Source organism: Egretta garzetta, unplaced genomic scaffold (assembly GCF_000687185.1).
Source record: "Egretta garzetta isolate BGI_Z169 unplaced genomic scaffold, ASM68718v1 scaffold31, whole genome shotgun sequence".
Classification (NCBI taxonomy): Eukaryota; Metazoa; Chordata; class Aves; order Pelecaniformes; family Ardeidae; genus Egretta; species Egretta garzetta.
This window is the reverse complement of record NW_009258663.1, coordinates 1,600,049-1,618,901: the sequence shown is the minus strand read 5'-3', so window position 1 is coordinate 1,618,901 and position 18,853 is coordinate 1,600,049. Positions and strand designations below refer to the sequence as shown.

Sequence of the window (18,853 nt, the reverse complement as noted above, 5' to 3'; positions counted from 1 at the left end):
TCTTACTAGGCTCTGGAGATCACTAATGCATTGGTTTTAAACTGCCTTGTTCTGCTGCGTCTTACGTACTTGTGTACCTAGGAAAAGCTATACGCGTGTTGATACAGTCGTGTGCACACTATGTGGTTTGCACTGCTGTGCATGAATCCGCTTCGCTGAAGCAGGATAGCTACTTTTCACATGGAGAAGCCATTATTACTGCTTTTTTGAAGTAGAAAAAACGGCTGCTAAACATGCATACCAGTTAGATGAGAGAAGTGAAGTGTTACCTTCATCACTTAAAGCAGCTTATCAACATTCTGTTCCTTGCTGCATGTATCTTCTGCCACGGAGCATTTCTCTTGATATTTACTCTCCCCTGCAGATGTTAATATGTGGCTGTGCCTTTTCCTGTCATTTTTAGGGATTTCTGAGACCTAAAGACCTCCGGTTTTCTTTCCTTTTTGGCAGTTAGTGTCCTTCCTTTCAGGCAGTTGTTCTAACTTCAAGTGAGCTGAATTGAAATTGTAATGGACTTACCGAGAAACCTGCTAAAAAGAGGTCGGATAATCTTGTCTAACCCAGCATTAGAAACGGAGAGAACAGGGCTGCGGAAAAAATATTTATGCTTGGTATCGCACATTAACCCCATACATCTCCTCTGGGACCTCCCAGCACACACCACTCTCAGCTGCTGGCGCCAGGCAGTTAAAAGGTCTGCATGTATGTTGTAATCGATTCGGAAGTCAGGTAACACCAAGCGGACGGGAACAGGCTTCTGGCTCAGCGTGAATGAACTTACTTTAGCTATAGAAAGTCGAAACGACTGACGGTACATAGTAAATAAACAGCTCCCCAACTCATTCTCAAACACAGAGAAAAGAAGAAAAGTACAAGCCTGTAAACCAAAGGAAGTAATTCTCTCTCCCTTCACAGGTGCTGCAAATTTGCCTTGCACCGACGTACCGCTCAGCACAGTGCAAACAACCCTTCCTTGCCTTTCTGCCAAGAGCTAGGTCTAAGACCAAAGGTATCGTAACATGGTTATCTGAATGGAAGTACAAAGAGATTAAAAATGAGAAAAACCACATTCGTACCTTGGGCAGGATCAGGTGGGCCAAACTCCAAAGAGTATCTCAGAATGAAGTTGTTATTCCACACGTACAGTTGGTTGTCTCTGGGGTTGTAATCCACTGCGGCGATGTACTGGTACTGGTTGGGGAAAGGAACGTCCACGTGCTCGCCTCTGCTTAACCTGGTGTTGTAGATGTAATCGATGGCGTTCTTGCCCGTCTCGCTCTCATTGTCCTGATACACCGACCGCACCACGTACAGGACGCCACATATCATGAAAGCATTGGATGCTGCCCGTTTGTCATACGTCGTTTCCCAGGTGGCTTCGAAACGTAGGGTGTAGGGGTTCAGCTGGCTAATTACTATCATCCCGTTGTTTTGCTCCGTAGCATAAATTACCCATAAGCCATTTTCATCAACTGCCAAGTCAATATCAGTCTTTCCTCCCCATCGGTATGGGGAGGTGTCATGGTAATTAGCATAATTGATTATGGCCTCTCCACTCTTAATTCTAGTCCTCAAGTCGAATTTTACTATGTTCCTAGTTCTTTCCTTGTTAAAAAAGACAGCGCCATCATACACTACAAATCCAGTACCATCCACTCGATTGGGGAGTTTATACGTCGTCTGCTGGCGTCCGTTTTGGAAGTCCTCTAAAGAAGCATATTCTATCAAAGTATCGGTGCGATATGGAGTCCATGGCATGAAGTATATTTTATCTGCAGCCTGGAGAGGATCTTTGCACCAAGCACCTGCTTTTTGTTCAGCTTCATATAAATACGGTGAGTCCACAATTGCTTTCAACGTCCCCGGGCAAACAAAAACTAACAGTCACAGAGAGAAGTAAGACAAGAATTACATCAAATTAAGACTGTCTCATAATAAAAAGATAAAAAAAATAAAAGAAAAAAAAAGGTAGGTAAATCATAATGACTGTGTCAGGAAGAAAAAAAATCAATTTAATTGGCACTAGATTATACCTTATGTTATAATTAATGCAATTATCACCCTTTATCATCCACTTTTCTTAAAGTTACCATGTTCTTGCTGTACCAGTATGGAAAGTGGATGGGAACTGTTTTCACTAGTACAGACCAAGGCTCAATGGCATACACAGACAGCTGAAAATGTAGAGCTACTCTTGCATTTTTGTCTTAGACTTTTAGTGAGTACGCATTAACGCTCCAGAGCTTTTAACTGGTGTGCAGCAGTGCGCTAGGTCATTTCAGTCCAAAAAAAAAAAAAATCACATCGACTTGTTTAGAACTTTAAGAAGTGGTGAGGCTGAAAAAGGAGGTGCCTCGATTAAAAATAAAGGAACAAAACAAATCATCAGGTATATAGAAAAAGCAATTAGGAGCAGAGAAAACAAAACACAACCAAAGCAATGAATGAAACAGACCAGGAAACCCTGTAACCATGGCATGCTATGGAGAGGGTTCTGGAAGCCAGGCAAGATGACACTTGATTAACAAGAATTTACCCAAGGGTGAGAGAAAGAGAGGGAAAGAAAGACAAAGAGAAAGGGAGAGAAAAAAGCAAGGGAGTCTTCCCTCCAGCCCAAGTATTTCAGACACTATACCCCGCCACCTACTTTAAGCAGCCAAGTCACTTTATTGCAAACAGTCGACTTCTTTATGAGGTGTACTTATGAGATCCTGCTGATTATCATAATATAAGAGTGTTGTGGGGAGGGGAAGGGAAGAGGTTAACATCCATAAGGCACATAACAAGGAGCTGGGGTTTGGACTGTATACGTTATTTACCTTTTTGCTCCACTTCTATTTTAAGCATCGGAAGAAAAATAAAAAAGTGCAAGGAAAAAAGAAAGAAGATTAACATAAATTGACTATTAATCTAAAGATTAAATTAGTAACAGACGCTAAATATAGGGAGAATAAGAACTGCACTATATTGGATAAAGAGAAACAGACAACAGGAAAACCTAGCAGGAGAGAGATTCTACGGTTACACAAGTGAACATGGATCAATCATTTTAGTAGATTAAGGAGGCAATACAGATATGTTGGCATGTAGTTTCACTTAGTGAACCTGAATAAATAATGAATGACTTTACTAATGCATGCTATACATACTCTTCTTCTTCTCAAAGCATAATGCCGTCAAGTTGGTTTTTAAGTGACACATTAATTTATCATATATGTGCGAGTGCACATATACATATTATATTAATTAGATAATTATAAATCCAAAATGCAGTATATTAATTATATAGGTTTGTATGTGTGCTTATTAAACCTTCCCCCATCTTTGCCCCAGACATCCCTCTGCTTTTCTTTCTTGTAAAGAAAGCAGCTTGCACCCTTTAGCTCTCCTTAGGCTTTATTTTTTTTTCCTGAATGTTAATCTTGAGAACTTTTGCCACTTCTTAGTCTACAACTGGAAAATCAGACTAGAAGGAATAAGCAAAAACATCTAGAAAAAAGAAGCAAAAGCACAGTAAGCAAGAGGAAAAGAGAAGAAAAAATTAACATTTAGCTCATTAAGATAATTCTCCAGCATCATCGATTAAGCCCGAAACAGCAAGCTAGTATGCAAGGACAGTCATACTAAAGTGTTTAAAACAAATATCCATCCCACCACCATACACGGAAAATATAAAACGAACCCGATTAACAAAGTTATATTACTATAGCAATTTTTCCCCAGGGAAGTTTTAAGGAACACATTACAGGAAGACGTATAGCTGAAGTCCAGCTAGTAAATAGCTTTCCGATAATTATTTGCAATAAAATCTATTTCATATACTCAGTAGCCTTTGAAGTACGCTCCCTCAGTTTCATAAAATGACCTGGAAAATGACAGATGTACCAATCTGTGTAAGCGTAGCTGCTGATACCAAGGAAGTGTAGCAAAACTATTTGCACAGCTATTACGTTTTCAGTATTACGGTATTATCCTGAAGAATGTATTTGTATGTTTCAGACGAAGTTTTGGACTTTCAGTTTCATTTAACAAAATTACGTATGATTATTTTGAGAGGATGGTATTGGCTGAGCCGATCTAGTCTTTCTTCAGGAAACAATTCCAAAACTTTACGGGGGAGTGGGAGGGGGCTAATATTCTCAAAAATGAGCAGTGGTTTTCCTAGCCTTTGTTCATTTATACATCTTTAGGTAAAATAGTTGTTTTTCTCCAATTTGTAATTCTGAGTTATCCAAGTAAACAGAAGATGTATTCTGAGGTGAATTCCTGGGTTACACAATCAGTGTTAATGACTTTGAGATGATTCTGTTTGTGAACTTTTATGCATGAGTTTATTCCTTGCCAAAGAGCAATATTGATACTGTACCTGCTTAGAATCAGTAATAGGAGAGGGGGAAAGAGACAGGGATAACTAAAATCATTACTGGCATGTCTGCTCTGCGTGCATTGGTGTACAGCTGTACATTTTTCAGGGACAGATGGGCTTATTGAAATAAACAAATGCTGCAAAGTCCAATCAATACAGAGAGAGAGAGAATAAAACACTTTAAAACGTTTTCTATTGAATTCCTGAGTCCAAAAAAGGCTTAAAATAAAAATGCACAGATGTACAAAATGGTACTTTTGATGTTCTTCTTCATAAAAGGGCTGACTTCTGTTATTCAGTCGAAGTGTCAACATACATTGTGCAGCATAATTGAGAGAAATGTCAAGTATGATACTCTCAGTTTCTTTGTAATTTAATCAATAATACTCTTATTTTAGGACAAAGCAATGCCTATCAAATTTGTCTAGAATTTTAGTTTTATTGGAGATCCAACCAAGTATCTCAACAGTTGGGTTTTTTTCTTTTACTGAAGAGGGTTAAAAAACCATCAGCATCAGGTCTACACTTTTGAGATGCAAAAAAGGAAGCTTTTCATTAAGTACTTTCTTATGAGGGCAATGAATACAGAACCCAGAGAAAGCTCAATCAATATGTATAATCAACAAGGCAGCTATGTATTTCTGGAGGCCAGCAAGACATAGAGGAGCTCATAAACTGCGTTTTGTACAAGGGTGACACCAACTCCAGTGTGTAAGAAGTCCCAACTTTCACCACAAAACCAGGTACGACTGCAATTTGTGAACTCTCATGGCCTGAAAGGTGCCACAGTAAGACACAGCAAATTTTGCAGTCTTGCAGTCACTGAAGTTCAGAAGAAGTAAGAACCATAAATGAACTTTGGTTAGAAGTGCTGTGATCACTAAAAAGCTCCCTTCCTAGACCCACAGAAGCCTATCCCACCTTCCTAAGAAGTCTCTTATGGTGGGACAGCTGCTTTTTGCAAACCTAATGATTTCAGTCATTCCGCATGTTTAGACATGGAGCACTGGAACGAGTAAGGGAGAAAAAAAATTGGAGTTTATCAGGCATCAAAAAAAGAGACTTGGAAAACTACCAAGATAGGCTTTGTGGGTCAGGGAAGAAAGATGGTCAACAATCAAAACTGCTACTGAAGCAAAACGTGGCTTGAAATAAAACTTCAAAACCGATTTTAGTGACTGGCAATCTTTTTGATGACTGCTGGTAACGACAGGTGATGCCTCTTACGGTTCTGGAATTGGGCATAGTGTCATCGCTGTACATGCTGCAGTTGACAAACTCCAAAACCTATAGACTTTGAAAGACAAGAAGTATCCAGAATCCTGAGTTACGATAGACACAGAATTACACAATTCAAGGGATAGGCCAATGCAATTGACAGTAAACAAAACCAAACATTTTAAAAGTAGAGTAACTACACGTTAGAGAACAGGGTAGGCCGCGCTGTGGCACTATACTTCTGAAAACTGGAAAAGAAAAAGATTCCTGTAGATAGCAATACCCAATCGGTAGAACATATCCACACTTCTCTTCCTAAAACAGCATAAAAAATTATGTTTGAACATTATGTGCATTACACTTTTTCTCTATGAGCTAGCCTACTGGAACTGGAAACGTAACCTCTTGTCATTTGACTGACCTCATGGTTTGGAATCAGATGCACTGCCCTCTTTCTGAGAATTTGGGAATGAAAATAGCGCTAAAGTAAAAGTGATCTTTGTGGAACAAAACTTTGGTTAGATTGGGGTAAGACATCACTCCTCAAAAGTGGCACGAGAAGAACGGTTACAACAAGCCACCGGTACTACACACAGGAGGAATGGTACTAGGGATCACTGTATGCAGTAGGCTTCCAATCCTACAAATGGTACAGAAAAAAAAATCAGCAAGCAACCATTTCACAATGACACAGCAGAAATGAAGAAAAAACAGATGATCTGTGTTTGGCCTTTAACAACAGTGAAGGTTCAATGTGGTGAAGCAGTACAGAGTAGTATTTCGGTTTAGGAAGTCTAAATTTTAAAATTGTGCAGTAAACAGTATGGACAGTTTTGACATAGCTTTGCTTATGCCAGAACTCATTTCCTTCCTTTTTAGATATATACTGTCACCACAGTGTTTTTGCATCTCAGACTTGGCCTGTTTCCTGTACCAACAGAAAATGTGACTTTGGTTAAGGATTACTGCAGATCAAGAAATTCACGCTTAATAATAACTTAAGGGAACGATCAGTGCACTGCTCAAATTCCATTGCAAACACAGCTATTTCTCTGGTGAGTTACGGGACGAGGGAGAAGTCACTGCAAAGAATGACCTTGCAAGAAAGCAAAACCAGTTAAAAGTGTCAAATCTGCAGAACTTTTATAAACATGCATACGTGTCAATGAAAAAAAGCATTAATTATTGCAAGGAAATAAGAAGTACGTCTAAAGCTACTGAATTCTGGCATCAGAAAGAACATTGTACAAAACTGCTGAAGTAGCCGGAACTTCAAATTTTTCTCTCTCAATATGATTTCAGTATTTACTTTGTTTTCAGTGAAAAATTCTGTTTCAGCAGCTGATTCAAGGCGCAATTTGTATTTTCTCTTTACATTAAAAGTGAACGTTCCTTTCTCACTCTTTTCCCCACTGTTTTTAAGAACCAAGTTTGAGTAGTTTATTGATGAATTTTTCACTCCGAATCTGCGTTCACTTATAATGTGCCCCCGAAGCACAAAGTCCTCTTACAATGTCCCCCAACGGGGGCATTTGCCTCTGAGCGCCAGCGTTGGGTTTTGCTGTGCACCCAAAGTCACCACAGCAGCAGGTAGCCTTTCAAGTAGATCACGATTAAAATTGAAGTCAATTCCTGCTTTAGAAGTCTGTGAGCCAAGCCAATTTGTCAGCAACTGGTAGCGGGCAAAAGTACAAATTTCTATCTGGCCTATTGAATAGCTAATTCGAGTTTGTTTTCTGGAAAAACAGTAGCCTTAAAAGCCAAACACTTAAGAACACAGACAGACACTTGGCCAGCATCACACCATGGCTTCCTTCCACACTTTGTGAAGCTAATTGGAGGCCCTAGTCTGCAAGTGCTCTGCATGCATAATGGGTCCGTGGGCCATAAACATATGCTTCTTTTCCATGTAACAGCACTCCAGCTTTAATTGTGAGGGCCAGAGGAAGTGAGCAAGAATAAAAAGATTATACTTACTGTAAGGAACACATTCATACTGAACTTCTAGGTATTTGTATGTTCCAGGACAAGGATCAGGAAACACATCTGACCCAGTAACTACTATACACTGTGTTCGGTTGTTGCACCTGAAATGGGAAAAGAAAGCCAGCTAATTAATTCAAAATTACATTTAATTTGCAAGTTCATACTAAAGAACTATATGCAGTGCTAACTCTCTTCACACTTGGGCAGTCCAATCCATAAGACAACAAAGTTAATTAATACTAGATCAAAGTCCATAAATAAGGCTTCAAGACAATATTGCAGTTCGGGCTTTATACTTTTAAATTTGGAGACTGATGTGATCTCAAATGTCACTCATTCCCACTGGTAGATATAGCTGTCCCAAATACAGACTGCTCTGATACTACTGTTCAATAAAATCAAAGCAAAATGCAAAGATGATACAAAATGAAAAAGAAAAAAAAAGTGTAATTCTGAATAATGTACAATAACTTCCATCTTTAGAGATACATACTGCTGAATGGTTTTACATCTCAGAGAGATTTTTGTGGTGATTCAAGGAAATTATTTTGGTTGGAAGAGTTATTGTAGACAAAGAGCATTAGCATTTCCATTTTAATTATTTTAGGAGCAATTGGTGGACTCTAAGCTTCCTCTCTTAGGTTACAGGAAGAAGTAAAGAATGACTGTCTGAGGAAATAAGAATAACAGTTAAAAAGAAGAACTGCAAGAAAATTAATTAAAATGTATTTTAAAGGAGACTAAATACTGAAACATATATCTGATTTGCTTAACACTGGAAGCTAATGCATTTTTGTACAAAGAACAACTTTATTACAAGTTTACTGTATTTTGCCTCTGTGAGGGTCTACTGAATTTAAGGTTTTTTGAAGGTTTTTTTAATAATAAAAATCAAGACATTTTAGACTTCTAGTAATTTTTCCAGGGGAAAAAAAAATAGCTTGGAAGTTAAAAGTGGAAAACCAATCACCAAACCCTGAAGAGACGGTCAAAATGTAATACAGAAAAAATAAGTCAGAAGGAAGTGGAAGAAAAAAAGCAAGGGTCAGGGTGTTTGGTGACTAAAAGAAAAAGAGCTTGGCTGATCTTCTCAGGGGTTAGTTTTGTTTGTCAGCAAACTGAATAACAGAAGTCTGAACTTAAGTAATAGTCTAGCCTTTGACTCCAGCTGTACATCAACTTCTCCATTGCCCTGCTACTTCCCACACTCCCTGAATACCACAACCCAAGCTAAAATAATCTATCTTGTAGCAAGGGCTTTCCACAGCTGTACATTGCCAACAGGTACAAGGATAACTCTCGCTACCTCATAAATGGTGGCGCAAGCACATTTGAAGAATTCTGATATAAATCACTTTCCTTTTTATATACTAATCAAAGTAGCACAGAGCTGGTCAGGACACACTGTGCCTCTTGCTGAGCAAACTCGAGAACAGTAACTCTTCTGACTTTACCAGTTAATTCTTCTTTTCTTTTTCCTTCTTCCCTTTTGTTAAGCTACTTATTCCTAGCCTCATAAGGCTCGTAATTGCAGAACTAATTGGAAATAGCCAGGGATTTCTGTCTACACGCACAACCATGGATACAGATCGATGGTGAGGAATTCACCTGCCGCCTCTGCGCTGCTTGTGGCAGTGACTTTCCAGAGAGCACGGGCAGATTCCCCGTACAGCTATCGCCCAGCTAACGCTGCACCACTCCCATCAGCACCGTTGTTCAGTGCAACAGCTCGTGCTGTATATTAGGGAGTCCGGGAACGAGTATGGCACATCCCATGGCTTTCAGACCCCTGCTGAAGTGATGAAATGTGCACCCAACTTGGAAGAGAAAATCACTGTACTGAATCTGAAAACAGCCACGTTTTTGTACTCACATGAAGGTCAAAGAAGCAGGAGAAGGCAATAAGGCCCAAAACCTATCTCTTTTCTAAGCCCCGACATTATTTTTTTTATTTTTTTATGCCTCACACCTCAGGCCAGACTAACCAGCATGAGAAAACTTTGAATATAAGATTTTGTAATTAATTAATTTCTTTAAATTTCTTTGTTTCTTCAGTGATAACCTTATGCTGAAGCCAAAATAATTCCTACAAAAAGCCTTTGTGTAGTGCATCATTCAGTATAATGGTTTCCACAGCTTTGAGCTGTATGAAAATTTCATTTTACACTTGAATAAGCGGCAATTAAGAGAGAAATATTGATTTGTTACAAAATAAAATGGATACATATTGGGAGAAATTGCTTGAGAATGAAACTGATGAAGGCCATATTTAGCTGCAGAAAAAAAAAAGTTTTACTAGCAGTATTTGTAAATCTTATGAAAGTCTCCCTGTGAAAAGTTGTTTTCTTCTCTTTCATTTTCCTCCGGTGAAAGACTCATAATGTTGCAGTCAGTCAGGAAATTGAGAACAACTTCGGGCTACCTTGTAACGAATCAGAAGAAAATGCATTTTTTTTTTTTTTTGTACAATAAGTGTCAGTGTCAAACTTCAGGCACTGAGTGGCATTTACAGGAAGTTATGGACCTTCTAAAAACTTTTGACTCTTCCCTTATGCAAGACTTCACCTGCTGTGCATATATATATGGCCACTTTTTGCTCACCTTTGGCCAAAATGGAGGAGACCCCAATTCCAAAGCAATGAGCTATGCCCACTGCTGCAGTGCACGGCGGTGCTACGAAGCACACCACCACCACCACCTCCCCAAGAAATGCAGTTACTTGGATAACTGAAGGAATAGAAGTATTTGTGCTTTAAGTTGTAGCTTTTTACATTCACATCACTGATTTTGCTGCATTGCCGGTTGCATTTTATAAAACATGAGTGATTTTCTTAAAAGGTTCTGATTTAAAACGTGAGCGATTTTCATATAAGGTCCTGATTTTCATGCACTTCTAAGATTTCAAATTAAAGACACTTGATTAAGATAGTCACATTTAAAAACACAGAAATTTCAGGTTACCGTTTGTTACATAGTTGGTGGTCGAATTTCAATTCCGATGAAACCTTCACAAAAACCCAACAGCATCTACAGCAGCTGTCAATCCCACTTCATGGGTTACGGAGAAGAGATGAAGAGTAAGTGGACTTTGTAGAGGTAGTTCTGAGACAAGCAATTCGGGGAATTTACACTACTGTGGTTTGTTCTCAGGATAAATGAAAGTCTTCTGTCTGCTGCGCTGTTGGGTTTTTTTTCTGCTGTAAAACCAGGGATACTAACTTCTCTATTAGTTATTGGCCTACAGTTCTGCTGCTGCTTGAAAAGACCATTTTACAAACTGATAAAAGGTTTCAGTTGAGCTTCTTTAAGACAAGAAACACTGAATTCTGTCTGGTATTTTGGACAAAAGATACTCTACTCTCCATCAAATAGCACTAAACCGCAGATTATCCTACATGGCTACAGACTGTCAAAGCTACCACATGGCTGCCACAGCAGAGCTCCATAATTTTGAGAAACCCTTACACTTAGAAACACCAGTGAAAGGGATACTACACTGCTATAGCCTTCAGCTCAATACTGTGACCTGTTTTCATTCCTTTTTCTAATGGGCAAGCCCTTTCTGAGTGTGGCCAAAACAAGACTAGAGTGGAAATAAAGTTCCTGGCAATCTGCAAAATTGGCCTCAACACTATCAGGGGGGAAAAAAAAATCTAAACCCCATAAACTTTAACTGGCAAATAACTTGAAGTCCCTCATTCATTTCAACCAACGCTATTTTTTCTACACAATATACTGCTAGTTTGGTCCATCTGTCCAAACTCTTTTAGAATTACTCCAACTGCAGGCATGATACAAACCAGCTCTAATGTCTGCAAATTTAAGAAGTCAAATCACGAATACTTTAGTGTTTCAGTGTCTGTAATCTAGTGTTTAAGTTTTCTGTAGGTTTTAAATACCATTTAAGTGTTCTGTAATCTAGTTAACTGCATACTTCCCTAGCATATGTTAACATACGCAAATTCTCAGGTTTTTATGTACAATCTTAAAATTCATATGATCTCACACCGAGAAATGTCTTCACGCTTATGACACTCACGATATTCACAAAGATTTATGATACAATGACTTTGTCATTTACAGGGAAATAAGGCAGATCTGCAGAGAACTCTATACAAACTCAATAACAGTTGATTTAGGAAAGGTAATACATGAATTAAATTTGAAACCCTAGTTAGGAAAAGACTAACTGTAGCACTGAAGGAACGGTAATTCAGGTTCCTGTGCTAGCAGCAGCAGGAGTTTTGCACGGGGAAATGTAGGCAATACCACCATTCTCATGAATGCAAGGAGCAATTGTGTACTCTAACACTGGTTTCTTCAGGATTTTAGTATGAATGAAGAAAGGTTACATTTTCATAATGTAGATGCATCACTTAGAGTAATCTAAAAATCAAATGGAGTGTTTAATTAACAGTTACAGTACAATGTCTGAACTCCTTTCACCTCAGGAAGAAGACTGTGCAAATGAGGAATGGCCCTTTCACATTTCAGATGAATACAGAAAAAAAAGGAAAGTAAAGCAGCTCCAGCAGGGCTGTTAGCAAGTATCTTCTGCTCACGATGGAGCCATGTCCCTGCTGCATCCATCCCCTTCTGTGCTCAGCTTTAAGGACAGCTGTACTTTCCGTGATAATTTGTTTGCATTTCAACTGTAATCTTGACTTGTACAATTCCCAACAAATTGCTTTCGCTCTTTTTTTTTATTATCTCATGCTCATTATTGCACTTTTCCACGTGCAACGTATGGAGATGAGATTCCATGCGCAATCTATTGTGTGAGGTGTTTTAATCAATAATCTTGTTCTGCTGATTAAACAGGGGCTTCTGTTTTGGCAAGATAACATTAGTTTCTCCTGTCATGCTCCAAAAGCTATTGGGAATCTTCAGCAGATCATTAGATATGCTACAATAAAGCTTTGGTACATTCTCTTTTCTTTCTTAAATTACTTCTTCACTGTCCTATCATTCCCCGTCACCGCTGGCACTGCATTATTATTACAGCTCCCCTGAAACTTGCACTAGAGCTATGTCTCCAGGCCATAGGATGCCATTTTCAATTGAAGCTTCTGCTTGAAAATATAAATTAAGAAAATTTCATTATCTCCTGCCAAGGGCCATTATTCACCACTGTTCTAAGGAAGATTAAAAATGCAAAATCTATGGACTTGAACAAATACTCCAGCATTAAAATGAAAAACACAGTGTATCATGACTGGACCAGAAAGTGAAGTACTGGAATCTGAGCAGCAGACGTTAGCAGGACGTGGATCAAACAGGCTGACTGAGGGAAGAGGTGGTCTATAGGGGCAAGTCACATCAGTCACAGAAAGACAGACACAGTTCCTTTCAAAGCGGTTTGCAAAGTTAAGGTATGTCGGAAAGAATGTCCACATTAAAATTTATCCTTCAAATGCTGTTGTTTTGCATAAATAACTTTGACAAAGATAGTAACATAAAAGAATGTTATTTTGAATAGGATATGGGTTAATGTCTAGCCAGAAATGGGCTATCAAAATAATTTTGGGTACTCCTAATGCTGCATTTCTGTGAATGCAGTGTTTCACTAAGTAAGGTAAAACTGGCAAACACGCATGCTTCACTTTAAAAAGAAAAAAAAAGATACAGTATAAAGCCACATTTAATAAATACAATTCATTATAATAAAATTGTCAATACATTAAAAAAAAATCTATCGTGGTATGTTTTGAAACTTTTAAGTCAGATCTGACAATATTTCTCTTTCAGCATATTGATTAAATACTTAAAAGCTAGCGTGATGACATGTTCCTGCATATCGCCTGCAGCAACCTGCTTAAACACCACTTGAAGCACGTAAACTCTGAGTTGTAGCACCACATACTCCATATGGTCTTCTTGTTCCTTATTCACCCTGGGTGAGCTGCAGTCTAGTAAAGAGAGATGGAATGTGGGATGACTACACTCTGTGTATTGACTTTTAACAACAGCATATTTTAAATTGAAAAATTCCTGATCCTCTTTCCCCAGAGTAAATAGCTGTCTTTACATATGTATTCCTAATGGTCTACAACTGGCACGTGAGATGTGCTTCTGCTTTTGTATGCATATTCACTAGACCTCCACTCCTGTTATTAAACTTAAAGTTACATATGTATGAAGAAGTCAGATATTACTTAAATGCTATGTTTTATTAATTTGGTCTTAGAAAGTATGTCTAAAACTTACATATAAAATAGATGGAGAACAGAGACTTTATTTTAGGGGTGTATAGATAAATACGTATGCACACACACATACCACAGTCGATAAAATTATTTAAAGGCATGTGTTTAAATTCTGAGTTTCAAATTCACCTCACAAGAAATACATTATCACATACTGAAACCTAATGAATTAGCAAATTGGGCCTAACCAAAGCCTGAAAAAAAGACCTGCTTAAAAACCCCTAGCCTTGCTATAAAGCCGTGATTTGAAGCAGCCTTGGCCAGCCATCGCCGCAATCTCCGCAGCGCTCCAGCAACCGCAGCAGCGGTAGCACAGCCCTGCCCGTGCCCACGCATCCCTACAGTGCCACGCTTCCTTGAAGATCAATGAGGAGTCCTGCAACTGGCTTTTGAAAACCCACAATGCTACACTGGCAATTTTGCCCACTCGTGTAAGATTTTCTAAAAATTATTTTGAGGTTAAAATCCCTAAAACAATTATGGGTGAATGAGCATGCAAAAAAAAAAAAAAAAAAAAAAAAAAAAGCACCAATTTTACCTAGCTCAAAGGGAAAACAGATTTACTGTGCTGTGGTGGTAATCTTCATAATCTAAGAAAAATACAGGAGCACGTATGAAACCAGAATTTGGCCATAAGAATTGTGTCTAAATATTGGAGATCTTCCTGTGAGCGCTAAAGCAGTAAGGCATGCTAGAAATTGGTTTGAAAATTCACAACCCAGCCTTGGGATTTTCTATGCACCTGGCAACATGACCACTACGGCAATAAACCTGGTGACTGGATGAAAAATATTTGGGTGGGAAAAACCTGATAAAATTGTTTCTACTTTCTTTTTAAATATAATACTGATTATTTGTTGAATCTTCCTAATTACTGAGTAAACATGACATAAGGAAGCTAAATAGTGTGTAATTAACATTGTAGACGAAGGTGCACCATAGCATTGTTTCCCTTTGCCCAATAAATACGCAGTAATATTTAACTGCGTTTTCTTTATACGATGTAGTCTTGTGGGAGTTTAAGGGTATGCATTAAGGATGAAAACTCCGAATAGACAATAAACCACAGAAAATATGCAACTCCCACAGGCCCTTTCTTAGGATTACCCAGTTTGATTCACTATCAGTGGATGCGTATCCGACTTGTATGGCAAAGCAATTTAACAGAGTATTTCTTGCTTTCAACCTCTTCTTACAATTTTAATACATTTAGTTATGACCCATTTGCCTTTTAGTATTCATGTTCTCTAAGTTCAAAGCAGTCACTGTTAAAAAGACGAATCTTCTCACTCACATCTAAGCTAGCAGAGGTGTTTTTTTCTTGTTACAACTCATTCTTGTTCCGGTGCTTTGTTTATTGGTGTAAATGCTATTGTTATGGGATTATTATTACCCTGAAACTGAAGCATCAGATAAAATAGGGAGGGAGAAAAAAAAGAAAAAAGGAAACGGAAATGTAGATTCCAGTGGAATACATAACTCCTGCCTTCTTGCAGTAATTTTTTAAGTGCTTTTATAATCCCATCTTTCCATACCCATTACTTTCTACCATGTATGTGAAAGGCCTACTAGAGCTACCGGAGCCTATGAGGAGCTGACTGGAAAGCAAGGACAGGAAAACCAGGTATGACAAGATGCAACGAGGTGTGTGAAGCAAACCGAACACTCTCCTGGTGAGGGTTGTGTCGGTGCAAGCCAAACCCGAACCTTGTAACAGTATGAAGCAAAAGAGACCTGCTTTTTAGAGAAGTTGTTTCTAATGCAACCCCATCCAGGGACGAACGGAAATAAAGTCGTATTCATAATCTCGTCGTATTATTTATGTGCGTATTTGCAAGCAGAATGCAGCATGGGATTACAGGCAGTGTATGTCTTAGTCCACCAACTAAGCCAAGCGGATCCGCACTGCTGAAAAGTAATCAGTTCAAAAGATCCAATTAAATTTTTCACCATTTAGACAAAATAAATAGCCTGCAGCTACGGTTATTTCCTAATGAAAACTTCAGTAGTGCAGCATCCTAATATCTGAGCGATTTACACAGATTATTCACACTGAGCGAGTGTGAGCGCAGCATCACGCCTTGCGGGCTGAGCAGGTTTCTGGGGAGAAAGAAAGGGCTGGGTAATAATATCGGAGCTTTCCAAAGGGGCATTTATTTCTGAGGCAAGGTGCTAGAGCAGAGCGTCTAGAAAATCCAAGCGAAAATCCTGAAGCACAGTGTCTGATCCTTAGGCGTAACGCTGCCACAGACTTGCAGGAGAAGAGACTCCCGGGTAGAGAGCACAGGATAAAAGTAAAAACCCTTTAAAACTCTTTTTTTGCAGCACTGTCGATCTTTTTTATCCATGGCTTGGCATGCAGAATATTCATCAGGTAGTTAAAAGTCATGCAACTTCAGACAGCTTCTGAGTCATTATTAAATGAGGAACTTGAAGAATTACAACGCTGAAAACATGTAGCTTTATCCTTCACGTTAATTTGCACAGATCTTAAATACATTTTTAAAAATCACCCACTTTAATTGCTAAAATAAGGTATTTCAAATGGCAGGTGTGATTTGTTACTGTAACTTCTGAAATGCAGAAGCCTTGGTGCACTTTTAATGTTGGTGCTTCGACCGGACCTCCAGGCCAGCTCAGTGCAAATTCCGCGTGACTCACGGTGGGTCTCCTGCGTTTAACACAGCGCTTCTGTTTGCAGAAATGCATATTCAAGGTAAATGTATCTTAGCTCTAACAGCAAAGTAAGACTTACTAATTTACAGAATTGGCCACCGAGGCAACATGATTTCATAGGGTCCTTTGGTTTCCTTCTGCGACGGACAGGATGAGGGCAGTTCCAAATGGGGGGGTGTGGTGGGAGCAATCCTAACTGAACTTTAACACACGTATTCCCCTTGAATAATTAAAAATATTATAGCCTGTATCAATTAGGAGCAATTATTTATAAAAATGTTCACTTATTGCAGTTTGCATATAGAAAAACGATCACTTTTTTAACAAGGGAAATGGGAAATCGCTATGGGATGCCCTACTTAGATTAAATTAGCAAGAAACTTGTTATCAGACCATATAAAAGATACACCATAATAAGACGTGACCTTGCAGAACCTTGGAGCCAATCTGTGATTTTTTCCCCCTGTAACCCTTCCTAATTATCTGCAAAGTTACAGACCCTTTTGTGGCAGGTTATTTTTCTGTGAATGGTGAGGGGTTTTGGGCTTTTAAATATTTAATTAGTCTTCTGATATGAGAATTGTTGCACATGCCAACTGCTTCGATTTTCAAACTGTGTTCATCCTAATTATGCGCAGATTTAGATTGGTCATCCCAAACCTCTCACTCTTGTAATTATTTACTCCTTAAAGATCATTCAGCGGAGAAATATTTTTCACCCTTATGGCTCTTTCTTTCCACAAATGGCTTTTCTGGTCCGTTAATTACCCACTCAGAGGATTAGAGTTTGTAATAATGCAAGAGATCCTGCATGTAAGATGAGTTTTACAGGGTGAAAAAGAATAAATTGTTTTTTGTAAACTTGCCTCGGGGAATATCCCCTTTTTGGGTTATAATTTTCATCAACAGAGGCCATGTGCCCACCGCTGCGTATCTACCAATTCCACAGGGCTATGGAGTGACTCATTTCTACGGCTCAACAGAACTCCAAGCAAAATGCTGAGCAAGAGGCCAAAAGACAACTTGGTTATTTTACGAGATTTATACAAGCGCAATCTGCTAGCAAGATGGTACAGTCCTCTTTCTCATCATTTTTATTGCGGATTTCATGACTTTAAAGTTATATATATTTAACTGATAACTAATAATAAAATTACAACTTTCCTTATCTCATCTGCTGATTTTTTCCAGAAGTGCTGTCCCTTGGTAGGTCTTTAATCAACTCTGTAACAGCGGTGTCATTTCCTATTAAAATGTGTCTGAGAGTGCTCACTACAAATACTTTCTTTTCTTCTGAGAGGAATGCCTGTCACAAAAGCACCGTTATTCATTACCCACAGTGATGTCTGGATCTAATTATCATCTGGAAACTTTGCAGAGCTTCCAGGTATAGGACTTCCCCTGCAAAAATATTCTTCTGCTCTAACTTGGAAAGCACAATCCCACTTTCTTCTATTGCGATTTGAAGTTAATCCCTGAAGTTACTGATTTGAGCTGTGCACTTTCTGATTCCCGAAACTTCCAGTTTCAAGCCCAACAAAGTTCAGGGCACAGCTTGCGTTTGCTTGTTTTTACATCTGCAAAAACCCTGCATGTTCTGCAGTCGGTTTTTATGCAAGTCAAGCAGATTCAGCCACTGTAAAAAACACATCGGAAAATTCACTGGCTTGGCACTGTCAATGCACAGATAATCTTTAATTGTGTCAAAAATATTCATGATCTAATCCTTTTATCAAACTGTCTACCACTGAAGGAGTTTCATGTGCCTGCACAATTAAAAACCCCATGTTAGCCATACATAATACTGTATTACATTTGATGCAAATCCTTTTCTATTGAAATAAGCACTGGGCTGACAGCGGGAAGTGACTGATAAGAAAGCAACAAGGCATTGCTGATGGCATGCATGATAACTGAGCACTAACTCATACGTGTTCTGTCTACAGCACATTACCCAAAGTGCTCCTGTTTTAAATGCGACTCCAGGAGGTGTTCTTTGGCTGTATCTGTCACAAAGGCAGCAAAATTATCTAAGAAAGCTAAATATACAAAGTAAATGATGTTTTTCATACCCACCAGTGATGTTGGCACTAGAATAATATACTGAAGGCAATACCAGCGCTACTACATCCTAGATGAGAAAACACCCACAGCTTTGCAAATGTAATAGTACAGTTGGGTTCAGGGCTGTTGAGAAATACAGCAAACATGGAAAGGTTATGGGTTCGGCACTGCCACGTTACTGCTACGCTCACAGCTCTGCCTAAATGAATGTTTTAAATAGACAGAGGAGAAGGTGCACAAAATCTGAGTTACGGTGAAACAATAATTTCACAGTGCTGAAAAATGGGTGTATTAAATAGGCTTCAAAATTGCTCCACTATAAACATATATCTCAAAA

The 18,853-nt window shown here is 38.7% G+C and overlaps 1 protein-coding gene across 3 annotated transcripts in view; it reads right to left on the bottom strand.

The window, feature by feature from the left end:
* Positions 1-18,853, bottom strand: part of ADGRL2 (adhesion G protein-coupled receptor L2) — a 129,685-nt gene that overhangs the window by 42,969 nt on the left and 67,863 nt on the right. For all 3 annotated transcript variants that reach the window (XM_035903912.1, XM_035903913.1, XM_009648434.2), the window contains exons 3-4: positions 7,562-7,671; positions 1,077-1,877 (exon numbers count right to left, since the gene is read on the bottom strand). In XM_035903912.1, the coding sequence (XP_035759805.1) occupies positions 1,077-1,877; positions 7,562-7,671 (911 nt within the window). The remainder of the gene's footprint in view (positions 1-1,076; positions 1,878-7,561; positions 7,672-18,853) is intronic.